Below are 20,789 nucleotides of genomic sequence, written 5' to 3'. Positions count from 1 at the left end.
CCATGGAGGATGGGGGAGATGTGTATTTGACAGTAAAGTAGATAAATATATAGAGTAGAACAACAAACAAATCGACACCCAAATAAGAAAATATTATTTTGACGAAAAATATGTGATTGTACCATCTATTTAGATTTACAGTTTAAAAATTAAGATTCTTTTTTATAGCAAATATGAATCGTAGGACTTCATAGAAAAGACGAGTAAAGTAAGATTTATGAGAGATAAATCAAGATCATAATATATATATAATAATATGATTAACATTTTCATAATAATATAATTGAATATATCATGGGCTATATCACAGAATAAGATAAGGTTTTATCATAGGTAGTTTAATTTTAGCAAATTTTCTATATTTCTGTTCTAGCATAGTTACAATAAATAGCTCAACGTTCCGTAGCTGGTGGTTGTGAGCAACTGGTGCTACAGGGAATAGAGCAAAGTGCCTTTGAGATTTCAGGCATATTTAGCAAAGGATAAACAAGCTTCTCTCTCCTAATCCTAAGGTTTCTAGTTCCAGAACGAGAGGAGAAAGGGGGATTTTTTCAAAGATAAGGTGGGGGAATATTGTTTGTATCCCCCCCCCATATTTGTGATGTTAATGCTGGCATTATCGGCAGAATTTACATAAATCGACGTCCCTGCAATCATCAATAATTAGATTTTAGCATATGAACCTATATCGATATATGTACTTGTAAATAGTCAAAAATGAAAAAAATGTTTTCGAAAATAAGTAATTTTTTAAATGTAACTAAACAAATAAGACACTTTATTGATATCATAATGTGGTGGTGGGGGGGGGGGTCGATAAAAGATTAATATTTTAGGGAAAAGGGAATACAGAAAAGGATCAGTTAAGGGAATCTAAGCGTAATTTAATATGTCCCTAAATGCAAAGATGACAATGTTCGATTCACAACGGTATCCATAAAGGTTTGTCTGAACAAGTCTAAATCAATGAGCAAAATTTCGAAAACTGAGTATTTTCAATTGTGGCTTCTCAACAAAAGTTAATTGCGCATTTCCATGCAGGAAACTTGTTATAGAAAATATGAATTATCAGAATTAAACACTTCTAAACCTAGAAAAATTTAAAGTTTTAAGGGAACCGTTGTGAATTCTCTTAGATCGAAAAATAAACAAAGTAATATAATGAAAGTTAAAGGTTGAAATTTACGCCCGGGAGGTTTTTTATAGTATTAAAAAATACTTCAATCTAAATCTTTAAAAAAATGTTGGGGTATTTTTTTGTATCTGACAACGTGTATATATCAAGATTGTTAAATATTAAAAAAAAAACATTTTTTCAAACAGATATAAAATAATATTTATTTAAATTGGTACATACCGGGATCAAGCGAAACCACAATTTTTGAGAATATTGAAATCAAAATTTGAAATTTTATTTTAATTTTTAAGAATTTTATTTTAAGTTTACGGATATTTTAAATCTAACTGACCAGGGGGGATTAGACTGGATATCAGTTGGGGGGAGGATTATTCTCCGGGAGACGGAGGAGTCATCTTCTTAGATCTGAACTCAACACAATCAATACATTCCCACTTCGGAGACAGTTTTAAACCTATAGGATTCAAATCTCAAGGAGGGTGAGGAGGGGGGGGTGTACTTTAACCAAATAATATTGTAGCCAGCAGTGCAACTAAGGTTAATAATAAATTAACGGTTATTTTTATTTAGTCTTTTTAGTTTATCTACTTATTAAGTTATTTAACCCTTTTGAATTCCAGCATCCCCAATCCCCCATCAAACAATAAAAAATTCTAAGTTGAGAAAAATTTGTAATTTTTATTTATTTTGATTTTTAAATTATATTTTATTGTTTATATTAAATGGGTGTTATGGGCATGTTAATAAGTGTTGTCTATGCTCCTTTAGCATTTATGTGAGCTGGTGACGGTATGAAGAGCCGGCAAGGAGAGATTAGATACTCCTCTCTCTCTCTCTCTCTCTCTCTCTCTCCCTGAGCTAGTCTCCAGGGTTGCCAGATGGCTCTTTTTGGAGCCACATTTCCTTAAAATGGCTTTTTTTTAAAGGCTGTGGCTCCGGTGGCTTTTATGGCTCCAAATGGCTCTTTTTCAAAATTCCACCAAAAAGTGGCTCTTTTTCAAAATTCCACCAAAAAACTGAAAATTCATGAGCAGAATTTGAAAATATTTTCTCAGTTTGCAAATTTATAAATTCTGTGTTAGTAACACACAGATGTTCAGACCTCCCCTAGAGGTGTCAGGGAGAGTGGGGGGGGGGTGTCATATATGATGCTAGGGAGGGGGGTCATATATGATGCTCATTAATGTGGGGGGGGGGGACGGAGATATCTCACCAGATGCTTACAGCTGATTTTTAGAATAGCTTTCAGTCTTACTCGGTAATTAGAAAAAGTAACAATTAGAAGAACATCAGTTAACTAATAGTTATAAGCAAGCATATGTACACCAAGTTAAAATTATGGGTAGTCCAGTTAAAAGAAAATCAGGAGTGTTGAAAAAAAAGATCTGAACCTAGAAGAAGATTTATTATGGATTGGAAAAAAGAGTTTCCATGGGTAGAACCTGGGACAGATCATGGATATCACCAAGATGCTAAGTAAGAATTTAACAATATGAAATTATGAATATTATTATATTTTATCCTGTTTACTGTTGTCCTTTAGTTTCCAGNCCCCCACCCCGCTTCTTTACCGAGGCTGTTTTAGTGGAACCACTTAGTGACGATTTTTTATTAAATTTATTGATTGTTCAAAACTACTTAAAAAGATAATGATAGCATAAACAATTATGTTGAAAATATTTTATTATACTCATGGGAAGTATCTGATATATTAAGAATTCATTTGTTTGTTATTTTGACTCATTGTGTAATCTTTGATTGGGTTAAAACACGGGAATAAGTCATCATTTTCTTGAAAAATCATTCCTTTCCTCAAGCTTTTTTTAATTAACATATTTTACAACAAAAAATTTAAAATATTCGAATTTTTTGAAAATGGAATTTTTAAGAAAATAAGTTAAGTCCAATCATATGTTTCTTTATTTAAAAAAAAAAATTAAGTAAAACTGAAACTAAGAAGGTTTTTTTTGCAAATGTTTCTCATATTGAATAAATTATAAAATTTAGGGAAAACGAGACAACTAATTTTTATCCAAATATTGAAAATTAAAAAAAAAAAACTCTAATCCTTCAGCTTATGAACAACCTTACCTTACTTCAATATTTCGTACCGTTTTCCCTATCTATACAAATATAAAAAATATAGAATTTGGACTAAGATAATAAATATTTTTGTAATCTGATATTTTTACATCAGAACAATTCCCTTCACAGCCTCTTGCATCAGTAGTGTGATGGAGTAAACAAAATAATAAAATCCATTAAGTTTGGAATTTAGAATTACATCATAATCATTTAAAAAAAATTAAATATTCAATTTTTATTAGTTTTCTATCTGACTTTCTGTCAACATATACAGTCAGTGATGCACTGCATGAATTGCATTAAAATAAATAGAAACCGNAATCATTTTTGTGACGGTTTTTGTGTTTTTTCTTTTTTGTTTTGTCTTGAGAGGGGGGGGGGATTTAAGAACAAAATTGTAATTCTGTTCTTATTTCTCATTACGTGATTTCACGTTTACAGCTAGATTTCTACAGTGTTGAATTCTCTCTTCACAGTTAATTACAAGCTTTAAAGATCAAGAATTGAGGCCAACTGTGGAATTGTCAGTTCCTCACATCCATTAGTTAATTATTGCTATTAAAATGTTTCAAGCGGTGCCCTTTACAAACCAAATCAAAACTGATGGAAATAAATTGAAAATTAATTAGAAGAAAATAAAAGGAAAAAAAAAATTTTAAAAATTTTAAGTAATGAAAACCCCCTTAAATTTGTGTGTACTGCTTTAATGCCATAAAGCACGGGTGTTTTCTAGGAAAGAATATTTTATTTGATTTATGATAAGATATATAAGATGAATATATTTATATATTTGTTCTGTAGACTCAGAATTGTAAAATGTAGAATTCTACTCAGGTTTAGGGTTTAAGAGAGCCTCCAATCTACCGGGGAAAATATTGTTTCTTTAAAAAAAATCTCAAGCAAAGAAAAAAATCTAGAATAACTTAAAAATTGTGATTTCAAAATTAAAAAAAAAAATTAAATTTTTTTTCACTCTTTGTGCTGAACCTTTCTAAACTTTTACATTACAATATTAGATTTAGAGTTGAGAGGGAAACAAGGATATAATCAATATCTCAATATTCTCCCAGCATCCTTACACCCAGCCAATACTTTTAGAAAACAGTTGTACACAATTTATAAAATTATCAGCAGCTTGTTTTGAATTATTAGACATATTTTTCCTTCAATAAATCCTTCTGTAAAACCTATTTTTGTAAGAAAACAACTTTTTATTTCCAAATAAATTGGAACTCGTGCAAAAAATATCATTGACCACTTTCTCATTAAAAAAACAGTTTTCCACTGAAATATTTTTATCTTGTATTGTACCTCATTTCAATTAATTTAAATTAATTAATTTTTCGATGTCCAGTTTAATTTTACCCTGAGCCTAAACCTGTACGGGATATTGTTAACCTGAGCTTAGACCTGCAATTGAATTTGTACTTTAATCTTGAACATGTACTAGATAGTATACCCTGAGATTGAACCTGTACTGGATAGTATACCCTGAGATTGAACATGTACTGGATAGTATACCCTGAGATTGAACATGTACTGGATAGTATACCCTGAGATTGAACATGTACTGGATAGTATACCCTGAGATTGAACATGTACTGGATAGTATACCCTGAGATTGAACATGTACTGGATAGTATACCCTGAGATTGAACATGTACTGGATAGTATACCCTGAGATTGAACATGTACTGGATAGTATACCCTGAGATTGAACATGTACTGGATAGTATACCCTGAGATTGAACATGTACTGGATAGTATACCCTGAGATTGAACATGTACTGGATAGTATACCCTGAGATTGAACATGTACTGGATAGTATACCCTGAGATTGAACATGTACTGGATAGTATACCCTGAGATTGAACATGTACTGGATAGTATACCCTGAGATTGAACATGTACTGGATAGTATACCCTGAGATTGAACATGTACTGGATAGTATACCCTGAGATTGAACATGTNCCCCCTCCCTACCCCTCCCCCCTCCATTCCCCGACCTTCTCCCCAAATTTTTGGTAAGCTTGGACACAATGGGGTTCTCAACTAGTCGAATATTGCCCAAATAGATGTAGAGGGAAACATTCTTCCTAAACCAATATCTATTCTTTTTTTTCAATATTTTTTTTTCTTGTCACAAATTTAGACTAATTTTGAATTTGAATTTTTTTTTATCCCTGAAAAGAATGGATCTTGTCTCTGGACATCTGCAATGTTAAAATATGAAACTTTGGCAAAAATATGTTGCATAGGTTTAAAATATAAAGTATGAATATTAATTTGAAATTTTTTTGCGACCACCCGTACTTTTAGACTAGTATTTTTCTGCTTTTTGTTGTTGATTAATGTTTTATTTGATCTTTTTTTAAATATTTGGTAACAAGATCTTAATGTCTTCAAGATAAATTAATTTAAATCTGAAAAGCAATTACGTATATATTATAAATATCTATAAATTTCACAAATATGCTGTCGCTTAACTTTTAATTTATGATTATAATTTTAAATCGGTACGAAATTGACGATTCTAAGAAAAAAACTTTATGATGTAATTATTAAATCATATTTTTATTAACATTTTTAGTTTTAACACCTGTAAAATGTTTTCAAATATAATTTTTCCCATAAACCTTTTTCTGCTAGATGAATTATATACACATTGATTGTGCATGTATCAATTTAATGTTAATTAAAATAGTCAAAAAAATTTCTTGGTTTGTTCATAAGAAGTTCAGAGCGGAGTAATTTCAAGATTAAGGTTAAAAGTTTTGTACACTGCGTGTGCAAAAGATGTACTTTCTGACCTCGAAAATGTACGTTGTACTCGGTTGATGAACTGTATGTTTTCCTCTAAATATACTGTTAAGACTTTTAATTTGTATTTTTTAAGCTTTTGATGTACAAATGTTAAGTGTACATTATTGATAATATACTCTCTGACCTCAAAACGTACTGTTTGTACTATTGATGTACTGATTGACCTCAAATATATAATCAGTACAATTTAGATAAACTGTCTAACCTCCAATATTTTCAGAATTGTTGAGCGGAGCAGTCGAGGCTGTGACGGAGGACAGGGCAAGGAAGGTCCTAGAGAGCGTGGACTTCTTGTCGAGGCTGCGCGAGGACGTGGCTGGATTATCCGACCTGAGATGTAGGTTGGAAAGTTTAGCTGAACCTGCTCTGGATCTACCGGAATGGTGGATTCCTGGAAAACATGATACAGATCTAGTCATCGGAGCTGCCAGGTACATATCCTCAAATTTATTAACTCCGAGTACAGTCTTTTTTTCTTTAATGTAGACTTTAAAAAGTTATATGTTACTAGGATAAATCAGAATCAAATTTTATTTATATCAAGATCTTTTTACAGAAACATTTGATAGAACTAAAAATAAAAATAGGGCCAAGTTTGATGTGGATTCGTTTAAATTTTCCTTAATGGAAATCAATAAAGTTAGATTAAAATACGTTTATGAAAAGAAAATATAAATTAAAAGATTTGCTTGAATGTGCAACCCTAGAGTGGTATAGTTGCTTGTCACGTCTATTGCATTACTTAGGTTTTGTGAAAAGATTGTGTAATGATGAACGGAAAAGGTTAATAGTATGTTAAGATATATTTTGTAGATACAAATGAAGCAAAAATATTTCGTTAAACCAGGGGAATTAGTTCCAAAACTAACACTTGGCCCATTTCTATTACTGAGTGTTAGAAATGGGCACAAATTGAAAGACTGGGTTTTTGGGATCCCGGCCCATCCAGAGTAAAAGTCGATAATAAAAACTATAACCAACATTTTATTAAACATGACGAGGACAGCAATTCCCAAATTTACACATTTTTTAAAATCAAAATTATAACAGGAGTTTAGTTTTATATTAAATCTCTTGACCGTTTTCAAGACAATGTCAGGTTTTCCATTTTCGAACATATCCTGAATTTGAAACATTGTCGCGTTTTTGAGACAACCCCCGAATTCCCGTATTTGAGCCGCAATTCAAAACAAAACTCGCTTTTATATCTTACAAAATTCATATCTTACAAAAATTATCTTTTGAATTTTGCTAGAATCTAAGCTTCCACATTTGACCTGTTAAATTAGAGAATATCGATGATTTGTTTTCAAGCATTTTAAACAAGCAGTTTCCCGCATTTCTAGTTAAATCTATATTATAAGAACAAATGATATTACTTTTTTGATTTTTAAATGCTGTAATCTATATATAAATTTGGCTTGTCTGTTTGTTTGTTTGTATCCAATAAACGTCAAAACGGCTGAACCGATCGGGCCCAAATTTTTTGTGGGACATCTAGGGACTCCAGGGAAGGTTTATGAATCATCAAAATTTCAAATATTTGTCTCCATCAAAATTCGATCGTCATTAAATTTTTAAATATTTTGAAAATCCGCGAAATTTTTTGTGAAAATCCGCGAATTATTTTTGTTTTGTTTTTCGATGTACACAAAGAGAACATGTTCACAATTAATTTAGGAGATGGGCGCGAAGCGCCCTCTAAGGCTAGAAAGAGGGGCGCGAAGCGCCTTGAATTTCTAGTGATTTTTAAATTATAAAATAACAGGTTTTTATTTCTATTTTGTTCATATTTTACCTTTTTAAAAAAAGTGCGTAAATGCTTAAAAATTGACAATGATATGAATTCTGGTAATTGTCTGAAAACCAGGATATGTTCCAAAAACGCTACACGAGCTGAAATCTGGTAATTGTTTCATAATAGGGATATATGTTCGAAAATAAGATCAAGAATCATAAAAAACTAATTCTCACACCTTATTATTAGTTTAAAATTGACATCTATTATTTCAATATATAGTTTTAGCCATTTTTTAAATTGGTGTAATTTTGTTCTACTCGTCTAGGATTTAAAGATAAATACTCATGAAAAAGATAACTTTGCATATTTGGCCCATTTCTAGCACTCGTGTTAGAAATGGGCCAAGTGTTAGTTTTGGAACTAATATCCCCTGAAAACTAGAAAACCTTCTGATTGTATTCTCATTGTTTTGATTTGTGAACATGGCATATGTCCGATTCACGACGATATTCTTTCAATTTTCATCTAGGTAACATTTGAAAGTGTTTAATTCTGACTATTTCTCTCCTTCTCTCCTTCTCTCCTTCTCTCCTGTTCCTTATTCCGCAAGTTTATTTGATTGAGATCGCAAATAAAATCAATCAATTTTAAGATAGGAAGAGAGGGCATCCATCATTTTCGTCCAGACAAAGGATTAAAGGGCATTGTTTTGAATAGGACATGCCACTACATTCAGGAGATAATCACTCGAAATCTCTGCACTTACTATCTAGAGGAGGGAGATAATTTAATAGTTTGGATAATTTGACAAAATGAAGTTCTAACGTGGACAAAATCAACGTGTTCATAACAGTTGGGACNGGGGGGGGTTAACGTATAATGATTGGTTAAGGTTCCCGGGGTCTTGTGAAATAATTGCATTTAACTCCATCTAGCGGGAGATGCTAGCATTATTAAAGAAAGCTGAGACCCTACCCCTGCTCATCCCGGTCTCCGCATTATTTTTCAACAATCAATATTATACAATCACACTAGGACTCGGATACACAGAGTCAACGGGGTAGAAAGAAAGATTGTCTTACGGAGCAGATGGATAGATATATAGGTTGATAGAGAGAGAGAAAACTGAGGATTTATGCTAGAATTTAAAAATTAGATAAGTTAAATAATCTTTCTTTTTTGACGAGTTGAACTTGTTTGTTGATCCGATATGCCGGCAGTACATAAACACTAATTAGGGAATTCAGACGTCTGGTAATATTTTCATGCAATAATATACAGAATTCAGGCATCATGCAAAACTGTCGGCTGAGTTGAGGAGCGGGGGGGGGGGGGAACAATTTATAACACACCTAGAAAGCTGAGAACTCAGACAAAATTTAGCATTAAAACTAGACCTGGCCATTTCTTTTCATTCAACACAATAATCAGAACTTCACATTTCAAGATATTTTTATTTTCAATAGTATGTTAAGATATATTTTGTAGATACAAATGAAGCAAAAATATTTCGTTAAACCAGGGGAATTAGTTCCAAAACTAAAACTTGAGGGGTGTTAAAGGACGGCTGGGAATGGTGGGGGGGGGGGTCAATATGTATTTATTATCAAACGTTTAATGATTAGCATATGCACTTTCCTAGGAGTGGCAGATGTTTTTATAAAATATATATTTAAAATTAACCTCATTATATACAACACGCTGAATTCAGGGCTTTGTCATATTGACGGAAGGGGGGGGGATTGAGGGAGATCAAACAAGAAATGTATTTTAGAAACCACAGGGGGGGAGGGGATGTATAGAACATAGAAGGAAAAAAATTGTGATATTTGTTTTGTTAAATAATAAATTACTAAAATCATAACTTTTAAGAATTGAAATATTTGTAGAAATTATTTGATATTTCTTCATTGTTTTTATTTTATAGATTAATCAAGCATACTGCTTTAAACCAGGCATTTTTCTATCCAGAGTTCAGAAATCATTACAACCCTTACTAATAGTCTGGAATGTATCTGACCATTATTTCGTATTATTTAAATTTTTATCAAAGTTTTCCTAATTTGCAATCATTGCATGCAAGCATATATGTCGTAATATTTTCGAGGTTGAATGATATGGAATTATTAGACTCTGGATATGTACAGCTTTCTTCAGAATATCTTAGTATTGGAAACGTGTTCAGTTATGCTTTTGAGAGGTTGGGCTTCAAATTACCTCCCCCCCCACCCTCGTGTATCCATTTATTTAAGTATCTATCCATCTTAACAACTATCTATCTATCCACTCTTCCTCAATATATCTTATTGAATTGTAGCAGCTTAAGCTTTCCACTCCAGGGACAAAAATGCATCGTGGTCATTTCTTTTCATTCAACACAATAATCAGAACTTCACATTTCAAGATATTTTTATTTTCAGACATGGCGTCTCTCGGATGGAATACTACGTCCTTAATGATATAGAATTGTCCTTCAAGGACGTCCTCAAACGTTCCCTCGGAGGTGAACCTCTTCAGGACAAGGAGGAGATGGCTGAGTGGGAGAAGAAGAGAGGACGTCACTCCAACGGAAATGGAAATCATGTTGAGAAAACTCGGAGGAACAGTGGAAAGAGTGATATTTCGGAGGAGGAGCAGGGGGAGAAAAAGGAAAATGGAGACGCCTCCGAACAAATGGATGTTGATAATAAATCCTTAAGTAAAGAGGACAAAGAGAAAGCTAGACTAGAAAAGGCTCGTGCAGTTGAAAAAGCCTCTATCCTAGCTCCGCAGTTAAATCTTCAACAGATCGAAGCCGCGATTGCCAAGGGCGGCGGTGTTGGTTACGATCAAGAAATGATCAACGATCTAATGGCGCAAACATACGCGGCCAGCGTTCGGTGGCCGAAGGACAAAGTTTTAATGGTTCGGCTCCAGCATATAGTTCAAGCAATAGAAGAGAATAAGTGGCCGGTTCCGGAGAACTTTACTTTGCTAGATCTGGCAGTAGAGAACGGGACGGATACTCCGGAACCTACTCAGAACCCTAGAGATACAGGCACTCCACTCAGTGAGGTAGGTTTTCAAATAAATATTTTGAGACCTTTGTGCTTAAATATCAAAACTGTTCTATTTTTCAATTTAAAAAGGTAAATTTTCTCAAACTAAATATTTATTCAGATTTCTGAATTGTCTGCATACGACGACGGAAACGTCCTAACACATGGAGGCCTAGCAAATAGAAAGAAACGTGGAAGACGACCCTTGGACTGCCCAGATGAAAAAACTAAGGTACAAATTTCTAATTCTGGAGAATTAAGTTTATCATAAAGTTTATCAAAAAGAAGATTTTCTTAATAAAAGTTTTACTACTCTGTTAAAGTTTCTAATAAACCGTGTCCAGATTCATTTCAATAAACTCTTTTTGATTTTTCAATATATTTAAAAAAAAGGTTTCAACAGGTTTGGGGTATAAAAATTATTTAACTAAATTCTCTCCCCCCCCCCCCCCTTACACACTTTTAAGAATGATTGTCTTGGGCCAAAATGTAAAAAAATTGTTTCGTGGTAAATATTTTATTTTAAATAATACATATGAATATTTCATTTTCTGTGTTCAATAACTTTTCGAAATATTGATTTAAATTTTTGTGACGGATTTATTATTTAGTTCCGAGGGTTGGTTCAGAGCTCTACACTCTTGTCTGCCAGTAGCCTAGTATCAAGTACCAAGGCCTCCACAGATGACTCCATGTCAGATGCTAGCGGGTATGTCCATGCGGAATTTCTTGACAATTGAGAGACGAATTGAAAATCGATCTTTGAAATAATTTGCGACTTCGTTTCATAATTCAATTTTTAGCATGTTTTCATAAACAATAGACATGGTAGAAATAGATATGTGTTTCACCAATTTTATCTACAACTTCAGTCATACTTTTTTTAAACCCAACCAACGTTTTTTTAAAGATTTTGTAGTTTAGATTCTTTAGCATGATTTTGCATGAAAATCAACCAGGTCATTTAGATTATCTTTAAAATATTATTTTGCATAATTTTATTTGATTTATTTGATTTTGTTTTCTTTTGTTTTGTTATTTTTTCCTTTTTTATTTGGTTTGGTTTGGTTTAGGTTTGCTGGTATGGATCTAAGCAGGACTGGAATCACTATCACTCCAGTTAACTTGGGGTAGGATATTCATTCCCAAGGGGGCGCTATAGGGTCAAATGTGTAGTTGTGTCATTTTTGGCGTAGTTTGAGTTTAAAATATTTAAGTGCGGGGGGGGGGAATGATCTTAGGGTTAAAGTAAAAAACACAATAATCTTGAAGAATTAATTGAAATTTATTGTTTTCAAAGAGTTGAAATAATAAAACGAAGATTGAAGAGGGGGTGGAGGGGTAGGGGGAGAGATTAAAATAAGCTTTTACATGATCACATCTTCATTCTTGTGCATGCGCTTACTTTCATTTTCCTTAGATATTTCATTTAATTATTTAATATTTTATTCTCGTCTCATCTCTCATAAAGTTGGGAATTAAACTTCAAAAGAATCCAGTTCATAAATATTTTTCCATTTCCTAATTTGATCAAATCCTGGATCTTCTTTTTCTCTTCAGTAACTTTTTTTAAAATTTTTAATTTATTTTTGTTTATTAAGGAATCGGCCGGGCGTTGAGGTTCCCGCAGGCGAAGATTCCAACCTAGACCAGAAATCCTTGTCAAAAAGTTCTAAACTTGAATCTACTCTTGATAAACTGGGGCTGCAGAAACGAAAGGTGATTATGCTACTCATTTACTGATAAATGAGATTAAGTTGACTTAATGATTCAATTTTTTATAATCTGATTTGACTAATTATATTTATTCCTAAATATTTGACTGATCATTGGTATTCCTAGTTGGCTGATATTTAATATTCCTAGTTTGCTGATAATTTGTATACCAAGCTGGCTGATATTTTGTAATATTTTCGAATTGGCTAATGATTTTGTTTTCCTGGGTAGCTCATTATTTTTATTACGATTTGACTGATTATTTTCATTTCTATTTGGCTGATAATTTGTAGTCTTTATTCCTAGTTAGCTGATTATCTATGTTTCTAGTTGGCTGATGCTCCTGCTGATGATAAATCTAAGAAGAAGAAACGTCTGGATGACCTGCTATCAGGTTTACACGCCGGCAAGGGTAACTCTGTGCCGGAGAAGAAGGAGTCCCCCATGGACTCCTTGTTCAGAAAGGCAACGGAGAGCGCCACAGATTTAAATAAACTGCAGGAGATGCTTGGACCTCTTGGAGGAAATCCGGGAGATGCTAAGGTAATAAATCTAGGAATCTTACATACAATTATTATTCTTATTCTTCGAAATAAAAAAGAGGTGATATATTTAAGAAATAATTAATTGTCCTTGTTAAGGTGCAGAAGTGGTTGGCGGATCAAATGGGAGTTACTCCTGAGCGTCCCATTACTCCAGGTAGCTCAGCTACAGCCACCAGCAATAAGAGGCCGGCCAGCACATCCTCCTCAGCCGGAGGCTGGATGGAGTGGATGTCGAAGTTATCCGGAGATGAACATGTGACAGTGTTTAACCGGTCTACAGGAAAGAAACTGTCTGGAACATCTGGACCTAAGTTGAAATATTTAGCTCAGTGGTTGATAGAGCATCCTATGTTCGAGGTCGACCCTAAGTGGGCTGAGGAAGTGAGACTGAAGGACGACGGGAAGAAGAAAGGTCGTCCTCCAATGGACGATTCTCCGTTGGCCAAGAAGGTTTCTTCCCCTGGCGTTGGGCCTTCATACAACAGTATGGCAAGCCTAGGCCTGGATCCCAAGAATCCAATGTCAGCCCTGGCTGCACTTGATCCCAAGAATCCCAATTCTCTTGCAGCACTCTATGGATTGGACCCGAAGAAATTGGATCCAATGACAGCTGCCATGCTTGGTTTGGGGGATCCCAAGAACCCAATGAAGATGGATCCTATGATGATGGCTGCCCTTTCTATGGATCCCAAAACTTTACAGGCTTTGGGAATAGATCCCAAGAAACTGACTTCAATGGCGAGTCCGGCCTCAAGTAAATCAGCTGAACCTAAAGCTAAACAACAACCCTCTAATAATCCCTCAGGATTAGATCCAATGCTTTTGGCTGCATTTGGCATGGACCCTAAGAATCCTAAACTTGATCCAGTTACAGCCGCTGCTCTTGGGTTGGACCCTAAGAACCCTAAATTTGATCCAATGGTCCTGGCTAGTCTTGGATTGGACCCAAAGAATCCCAACTCTACCCTATTAGCGGCTATGGCTGCTATGGACCCAAACAACCAGCTGGCGGCTATGTATGGATTGATGCCTCCTGGGTTTCCAATGGCTGGGATGGATATGTACGGTAAAGGAGGAAAACATTCTCCTCAGACAAAGGATAAACAATCTCCGCACCCAGCACCATCTCCTAGATCTAACAATCATCGTGAAGGACCTTCTCCTCGTCCTCCATCCAGAGCAAGTCAAGGATCACGGGACGGAGGAAGATCTACTCCGTCTAGATCCCATCAAACCTCATCCTACTCTCAGTCCTCTCCTCGCACATCATCTTCCAATTCAATGGCTGCCATGTTCGGAGGAATGAATCCCTCCATGTTTGGTCTTGATCCCAAAATGCTTGCACAAATGGATCCGAAGATGCTCCAGGCTGCAGGTATTGATCCCAAAATGTTGGCACAAATGGATCCTAAAATGATGGCTATGATGGATCCAAGAATGGCCTCAATGACTGGAATGGATCTAAAAGCCCTTTCACAAATGGATCCACAGCTTCTCCAATCTGCAGGAATTGATCCTAAAATGCTCCAGCAGATGATCGATCCGAAAACCTCCATGTCCGGATTTGATCCGAAAATGTTTGGAATGGATCCCAAAACCTCAATGGGTGGCATAGATCCAAAGATGCTAGGTATTGATCCCAAAATGTTGGCTGGAATGGATCCCAAAATGTTGCAAAGTATGGGCATTGACCTAAAAATGTTTGGATTGGACATGAAAAGCCTACAACAAGGAATTCCCAAGTCCTTGATGGGAATGGATCCAAAACTACTATCCGATCCCAAATTCTTGGCAAGTCTGGATCCCAAGATGCTGCTTGGTGGATTAGATCCAAAAATGTTTGGTTTGGATCCCAAAATGTTCGGAATGTCCTCATCTGGCTCTTCCAGTTCTAGTCCCAGCAGAGTTCATACCAGCTCTCATCACTCCAGCACTGTTCCAACCAGCGCTACTTCCACACAGATGTCCGTTCCAACCTCGTTCAGCGGACTCATGGACCCTAGACTCCTAGGTCTGGATCCTAAGATGCTCCAGGGTCTGGATGAGAAGGCTTTAAAGAGCTTGGGTTTGGATCCTAACATTGTGAAGAATCTTTTGAACGAGAAACCTAGATCAAGCGGGGGAAGTTCAAGAGGAGGAAATACAGTCAATACTTCTAGATCCCAGTCCAATACTTCAACAACATTCTCCGGACTGGATCCAAAAATGTTCACTGGTATGGATCCAAAGATGATGAGTATGATGGATCCCAAGATGATGGCCGCTATGATGGATCCTAAAATGATGGCTGCCATGTACGGGATGGATCCTAAGATGTTAGCCGGACTTGATCCCAAAACCCTGGCCAGCTACGGCATTGATCCTAAGTGGTTTGATCCTAAGGCTATGGGAATGGATCAGAAATCCTTCCAAGGAATTGATCCCAAAGCTCTCGGGCTTGATCCTAAAATGCTCCAGGGAATGGATCCCAAGATGCTCCAATCTATGGGAATAGATCCCAAGTATGTGAACATGGAGCCTAAGAGTAGCAGAAGTAGTTCTCCTGCTACCTCCCTCCCAGCTACATCACAGGGTATGGATGCAAAGATGCTTGCAGGACTAGGCCTAGATCCAAAGATGCTCGCTGGTATTGATCCCAAAATCTTGGCCTCTTACGGAATTGATGCTAAAATGTTAGCCAGTCTGGATCCCAAAACCTTCGGTGGGATGGACAAACAATCCTCAAGAAATCCGGATCCCTTGGCCGGGATCGATCCTAAACTTCTCGCTGCTGCGGGAATAGATCCAAAGATGCTTGCCGGTATGGACCCAAAGATGTTGGCATCTCTTGGCTTGGATGCAAAATCTTTGGCGGCAGCTTTAGATCCCAAAAATCTTCCAAAATCCATGGCTGGCATGGATCCTAAAATGTTTGCCGGTATGGATCCAAAGATGTTTATGGGATTTGATCCTAAGATGTTGGGAGGAATGGATCCTAAAATGTTTGCGGGAATTGATCCCAAGATGCTTGCTGGTCTTGATCCCAAGATGCTTGCTGGTCTTGATCCCAAGATGTTGGCAGGACTTGATCCCAAAATGTTTGGGGGAATGGATCCAAAATCTATGGCTGGATTAGATCCTAAGCTGATGGGTGGATTTGATCCCAAGATGCTGGGTGGTTTGGATCCTAAGATGTTGGCGAGCATGGGTATAGATCCAAAATTAATGTCTGACCCTAAGTTCCTTGCAAGTTTGGGAATGGACCCAAAAATGCTAGCAAGCATGGGTTTTGATCCCAAAATGCTGGGCTCTCTTGGTGGGATGGATTCCAAAGCCGCCGCCACATCAATGGGAATGGATCCTAAGATGTTGGCTTCAATGGGTCTGGATCCCAAAACTCTGGCCTCAATGGGGATTGACCCTAAGATGCTAGCTTCAATGGGCATCGATCCCAAAATGCTTGCCTCTATGGGCATGGACCCAAAGATGTTGGCTTCAATGGGATTCGACCCTAAGACACTCGGATCAATGGGAATGGACCCTAAATCTCTAGCCAATATTGATCCTAAGATGTTCGGGTTCGACCCTAAAATGTTCCAGAATATCGACCCTAAGACACTACAAAGTATGGGCATTGACCCTAAGCTAGCAAGTGACCCCAACCTGTTAGCAATGTATGCAATGGGTATGCCCGGTATGATGCCAGGTATGGGCGGAGCTTCTAATGGTCTGGGAGCAGGAACTCCGATCCCTAGCTCCAGTAAGAGCGGAGCCCCTGCTAAACCTAAACCTGGTACCGTTGCTGCCGCACTACAGGAGAAGAAGGACAGCGAGAAGACGAGGTCGGAGCACAGCGGGGAAGAGAACAGCTGGGAGGCACATGACAAGTCTGTAGAGGAGAGGGAGGAGGAGGAGATGAGAAGAGGATTGACAAGTGAAGAACGAGTTTTATTACGTGAGAAAAAGAAAGAAAGATTACTTAAAGAAGTTGAAACAGATTCAGGTGAAGGAGGGGAAGGAGGATTAAACCTGTCTGTATCTAGACATGCTGAGCAGGGTTCAACTAAACTCGAAGCTCTACTTAATAAACCTATGGACGACTCTACGGAGGCGAGACAAGTGATGAACAACGGCGAACCTCATGACGAGGCTTGAACTAGTTAACCATGTACATACCTTGGGTTGGGGTGGGGGCCCCGACCCTTGGTATACATTGCTGTGATATAACGAGATCTTGAACTGTTGAGTTGAACACCACATTTACACCCTATGATATTGCTGTATTCACCAGTTTAGTTAATTCTGGTTTAAAACATGTAGAAAACCATCCTTCTCATACCGACCTACAATTCCTACTGTATTTATCAGGTTTCCGTTAAAGTACGCTTTCACAACCAAACCATTAGAATCCTGGATCCTGTAAATATTGTCCCTTTGTCCAGGTCCTGGTTGATGATTAGATATACATAATAGTCCAGTTTAGGTTGATCTTTGTATAGTTTAACTTCATCTATTTCTTCTTCAATAAACTTTATTTGAAACCTACTTCTTTTATTGTCAGAACAGATTTACAAGAGAACACATTTATCAATTTGTCGTAGTTTGCAAGGATATCGTCCACTATAGTACTTTATTATCTCAATATATCCTGAGGGCCATAAATCTGAAATAGTTAAAATTAAAACCAACAAGTTTTTTTTTAAAAAAGGTACGAGACATTATTTGAGGATCATTTAAATTGTAAACAGCAAAAGTGAAAAAGGAACAAACATTCTTTTAACCAAATGTTCTTTTTGTAAGGAAGAAAACAGAATAAATTATAAAGGGAAAAACAAGAAGTAAAAGTAGAACTGAATGAAGATTTAACCTTTAAGAAGAAATTTGATAAGAAAATGTTAAATTTCTTTGTTCTCGGCTGTCGATTTTAATTTTAAATTTTAACCTAATTTAATTTTAGCTTTTAATATTAAATTTATAAAAAAAATCATTTTGATTATTTTAAAAGCTCATTTAAAAAATTTGTTTGTATTTGCAATACAAGCAAATTTTAGGTACAGTTTGTAAGTCCAAATTTAAAAAAACCTGAAGTTCTTGAAATAAAAATTGATAAAATATTGAAAACATCAGAAGTTAAGAAAGGAACTGAAGTTCTCAAACACCAAATGCATAGTAAAAATGAAACAAAACCGAAGGAATATTAAAGGAGAAAACCATGAAGAATTGTAAAGTAAAATTGAATGAAAAATGCGAAGGGAAATTTTTCACTATTAAAACACAAACAGGGCTTTAACAAGATTAGAAAGCGTCTCGTCTTTACTAAAATCAAACACACAATTATTATCTTCTATTTGAGGTAGCGGAAAAGAAACTAAAACAAATCATTTCATCATTAGAAAAAACGCTATCATTTCACAAAAGAAAGTAAACAGGAGGGAATATCATTGGCTAATTTTTTATTCATTTAACCATTGGTGCAACTATAGGTCGTATAATCTACACGCTCTGGTAAAGCGTAATTATAGTGTGACTATGGTTCTACCAAAAGTAGAGCGTCTAAGAAATTGGCTACATCTTTAAGGTGAAAGAATTAACAATCGTAGACTGGTTTTATTTACAGGGTGAGTCAAAAAAGTGTGATCAGCGGCGCCTTTTTGTGCAATATTCAGTTCTTCTGTATGGTGTTTTTTCAATATTGTTTTGAAATTTTTTTATCTTTTTTGGTCCACAAACATCCTCTAACTTTTTTTCTCTCAAAATCAAAAGTTCAGAAAAGCAAAAATGTGTATAAAATTATTTCTATCGAAATATAAAATTTGATACATATTGAATCATAAAAAATTGGCAAGAAAAATCTCAATTTTCAGTTCTCTGGTCTAATTTTTAAGGAAAAGTTATTTGAATTCTCTAGTTCCTCCTTTCTTGTAGTATATTCAAAAGTTAAAAATGTATGCTGTCCAGTTGAAACCTGAAGAACCATTGAAAAACAACTTTTCCTCAAAATTTTTTAAGAAAGTATATGATATAGATATAGAACACATTTTTTAATGTGTCTCAATTATAATTAGTTTTAATCGTCTAGCACTTACATTATGTTTAGGTACTTCATACGTCTTGTCTAAAACAGCAAATTCTATTATTTAAATCTGTTAAAAATCGGATAGAAATTTGTATTATTTCTGATACTTAAAAATTTTGGATCTTGCAAACTTTAAATTGATCCTATATGCTGGTGAAATATCTATTCTATATGACCTTAGATTGAATTTTTAAAGAGACTTGAATTTTCTTCGATCTTTGATTTGTTCTCATTTTGTTCCCTCTATATCTGTAAATGTCTGCGTATGAGCATTTTTTGGTGTATAGTGGGGGGGGGGGTCAGAGGGCGTTAGTGTACATAGATTAACACCCAACTATTCTTGTTTATCGGTGATATGTCGCGTAAGTCTGAACATTTATAGATGTAAAAATCATCATGATTTCTCAATTCTACAGAAGATTAAAAATGTCGTCTTGGAATTGAGGTTTTCTTCAAAAGATGCTAGAAGGTGTCCAATAAACATGGGAATTCAGTGACGAATTCGATATCGTCTTTTTAAATAAGTCTTTGATTTAGTATAGTGATACCTGGTGAGAAAGCTGTAATCTGTAAGAGTTTCGTCTGCTATGTTCACATTTTGTTTGTTTATGTTGTGACTTCATATACGGTTGTACTTAGTAAAACAAGAAAATTGCAGTATACAAACAGAGTAAACTTGTCCGTCATCACTGTTCACCTTGCGGAGAGGCATTATAAACCAATCTTTACAGTCTTTTACCCTTTTCATAAAATAAACTCTGGCAGACATAATAATATTATGGGTTTTGAAATTAGGTATTATACAATGCTAATTCAATACAAAGACGATATCCAATTCGTCACTGAATTCCCATGTTTTTTGGGACACCCTGTACAGTGATAACCAGAAAACTCTGAAAAAAAGAAGTCGACTTTTAGAATCAAGTTATAACTTTAAATATTTCCTTTGTGTAGTTTAAAAAGACGATCATTTCACTAAATTAGTGAGATAATAAGTGTCTAATAAAACTATTTGCTTTGTAACGTAACATCAAATAAACATATAAATATGGCTACATTGTCGTCTTCCTATTCCATTGTTTCCCGGTTATCACTGTACTAGTAGTAGGAGGCATCACGTTACACTAAATCAATAAAGTAATTCAGAAAGACAATTTCAAAACCATCATGCTCAATTACACTTATTTGTGTGTACTGTGTAGAGTATAGAGTAGAAATGATATATCTACAGAAAAATGTCATTAACAAAAAAGGTTTTTTTTCTGAGTGATATTATTTTTCAATGCAAGTTTTATTCGTGGGTCCATGGTGCTCAAGGGAGCACTGGAACCATGAAACATTTGCTCTGAGATTTATACTCGGGGCAAATGGTACTAGTGGAGCCAGTGCTCCCTTTTTTTTGGGGGTATTTTAATGAAATTTTCTTTAATATTTCTTGAATTTAATGGACTCACAATCTAAAACAATTTATTCACTCTAGATGTTTGGGTGTGTTGCTCTGACGGTGGCGGCCCTGCAGGATACATACATATTATTTATAAGGAATGCTGGAAGATAGTAGCAGCATATTTTTTTGCTCCGGCCCACCGGAGCCGGAGCTAGATGAAACGGAGTAAGAATTATTCACGCAACCTCCCACCGGAGAA

General features: G+C 35.3%; 1 protein-coding gene across 4 annotated transcripts in view; it reads left to right on the top strand.

The window, feature by feature from the left end:
* LOC111713431 (chromodomain-helicase-DNA-binding protein 7) overlaps nt 1-17,612 on the top strand; it is a 46,059-nt gene extending 28,447 nt beyond the window's left edge. For 3 of the 4 annotated variants that reach the window (XM_023488282.1, XM_023488281.1, XM_023488279.1), the window contains 8 exons: nt 6,269-6,479; nt 10,210-10,843; nt 10,949-11,059; nt 11,439-11,536; nt 11,901-11,957; nt 12,429-12,546; nt 12,874-13,086; nt 13,185-17,612. In XM_023488282.1, the coding sequence (XP_023344050.1) occupies nt 6,269-6,479; nt 10,210-10,843; nt 10,949-11,059; nt 11,439-11,536; nt 11,901-11,957; nt 12,429-12,546; nt 12,874-13,086; nt 13,185-17,222 (5,480 nt within the window). In that variant the 3' untranslated portion in view covers nt 17,223-17,612. The remainder of the gene's footprint in view (nt 1-6,268; nt 6,480-10,209; nt 10,844-10,948; nt 11,060-11,438; nt 11,537-11,900; nt 11,958-12,428; nt 12,547-12,873; nt 13,087-13,184) is intronic. The other variant, XM_023488283.1, reaches the window with a different exon arrangement.
* The last annotated feature ends 3,177 nt before the right edge of the window (nt 17,613-20,789 follow it).

Source organism: Eurytemora carolleeae, unplaced genomic scaffold (assembly GCF_000591075.1).
Source record: "Eurytemora carolleeae unplaced genomic scaffold, Eaff_2.0 scaffold1208, whole genome shotgun sequence".
Classification (NCBI taxonomy): domain Eukaryota; kingdom Metazoa; phylum Arthropoda; class Copepoda; order Calanoida; family Temoridae; genus Eurytemora; species Eurytemora carolleeae.
The sequence above is the reverse complement of the archived record's forward strand: the minus strand, read 5'-3'. Positions and strand labels throughout refer to the sequence as shown.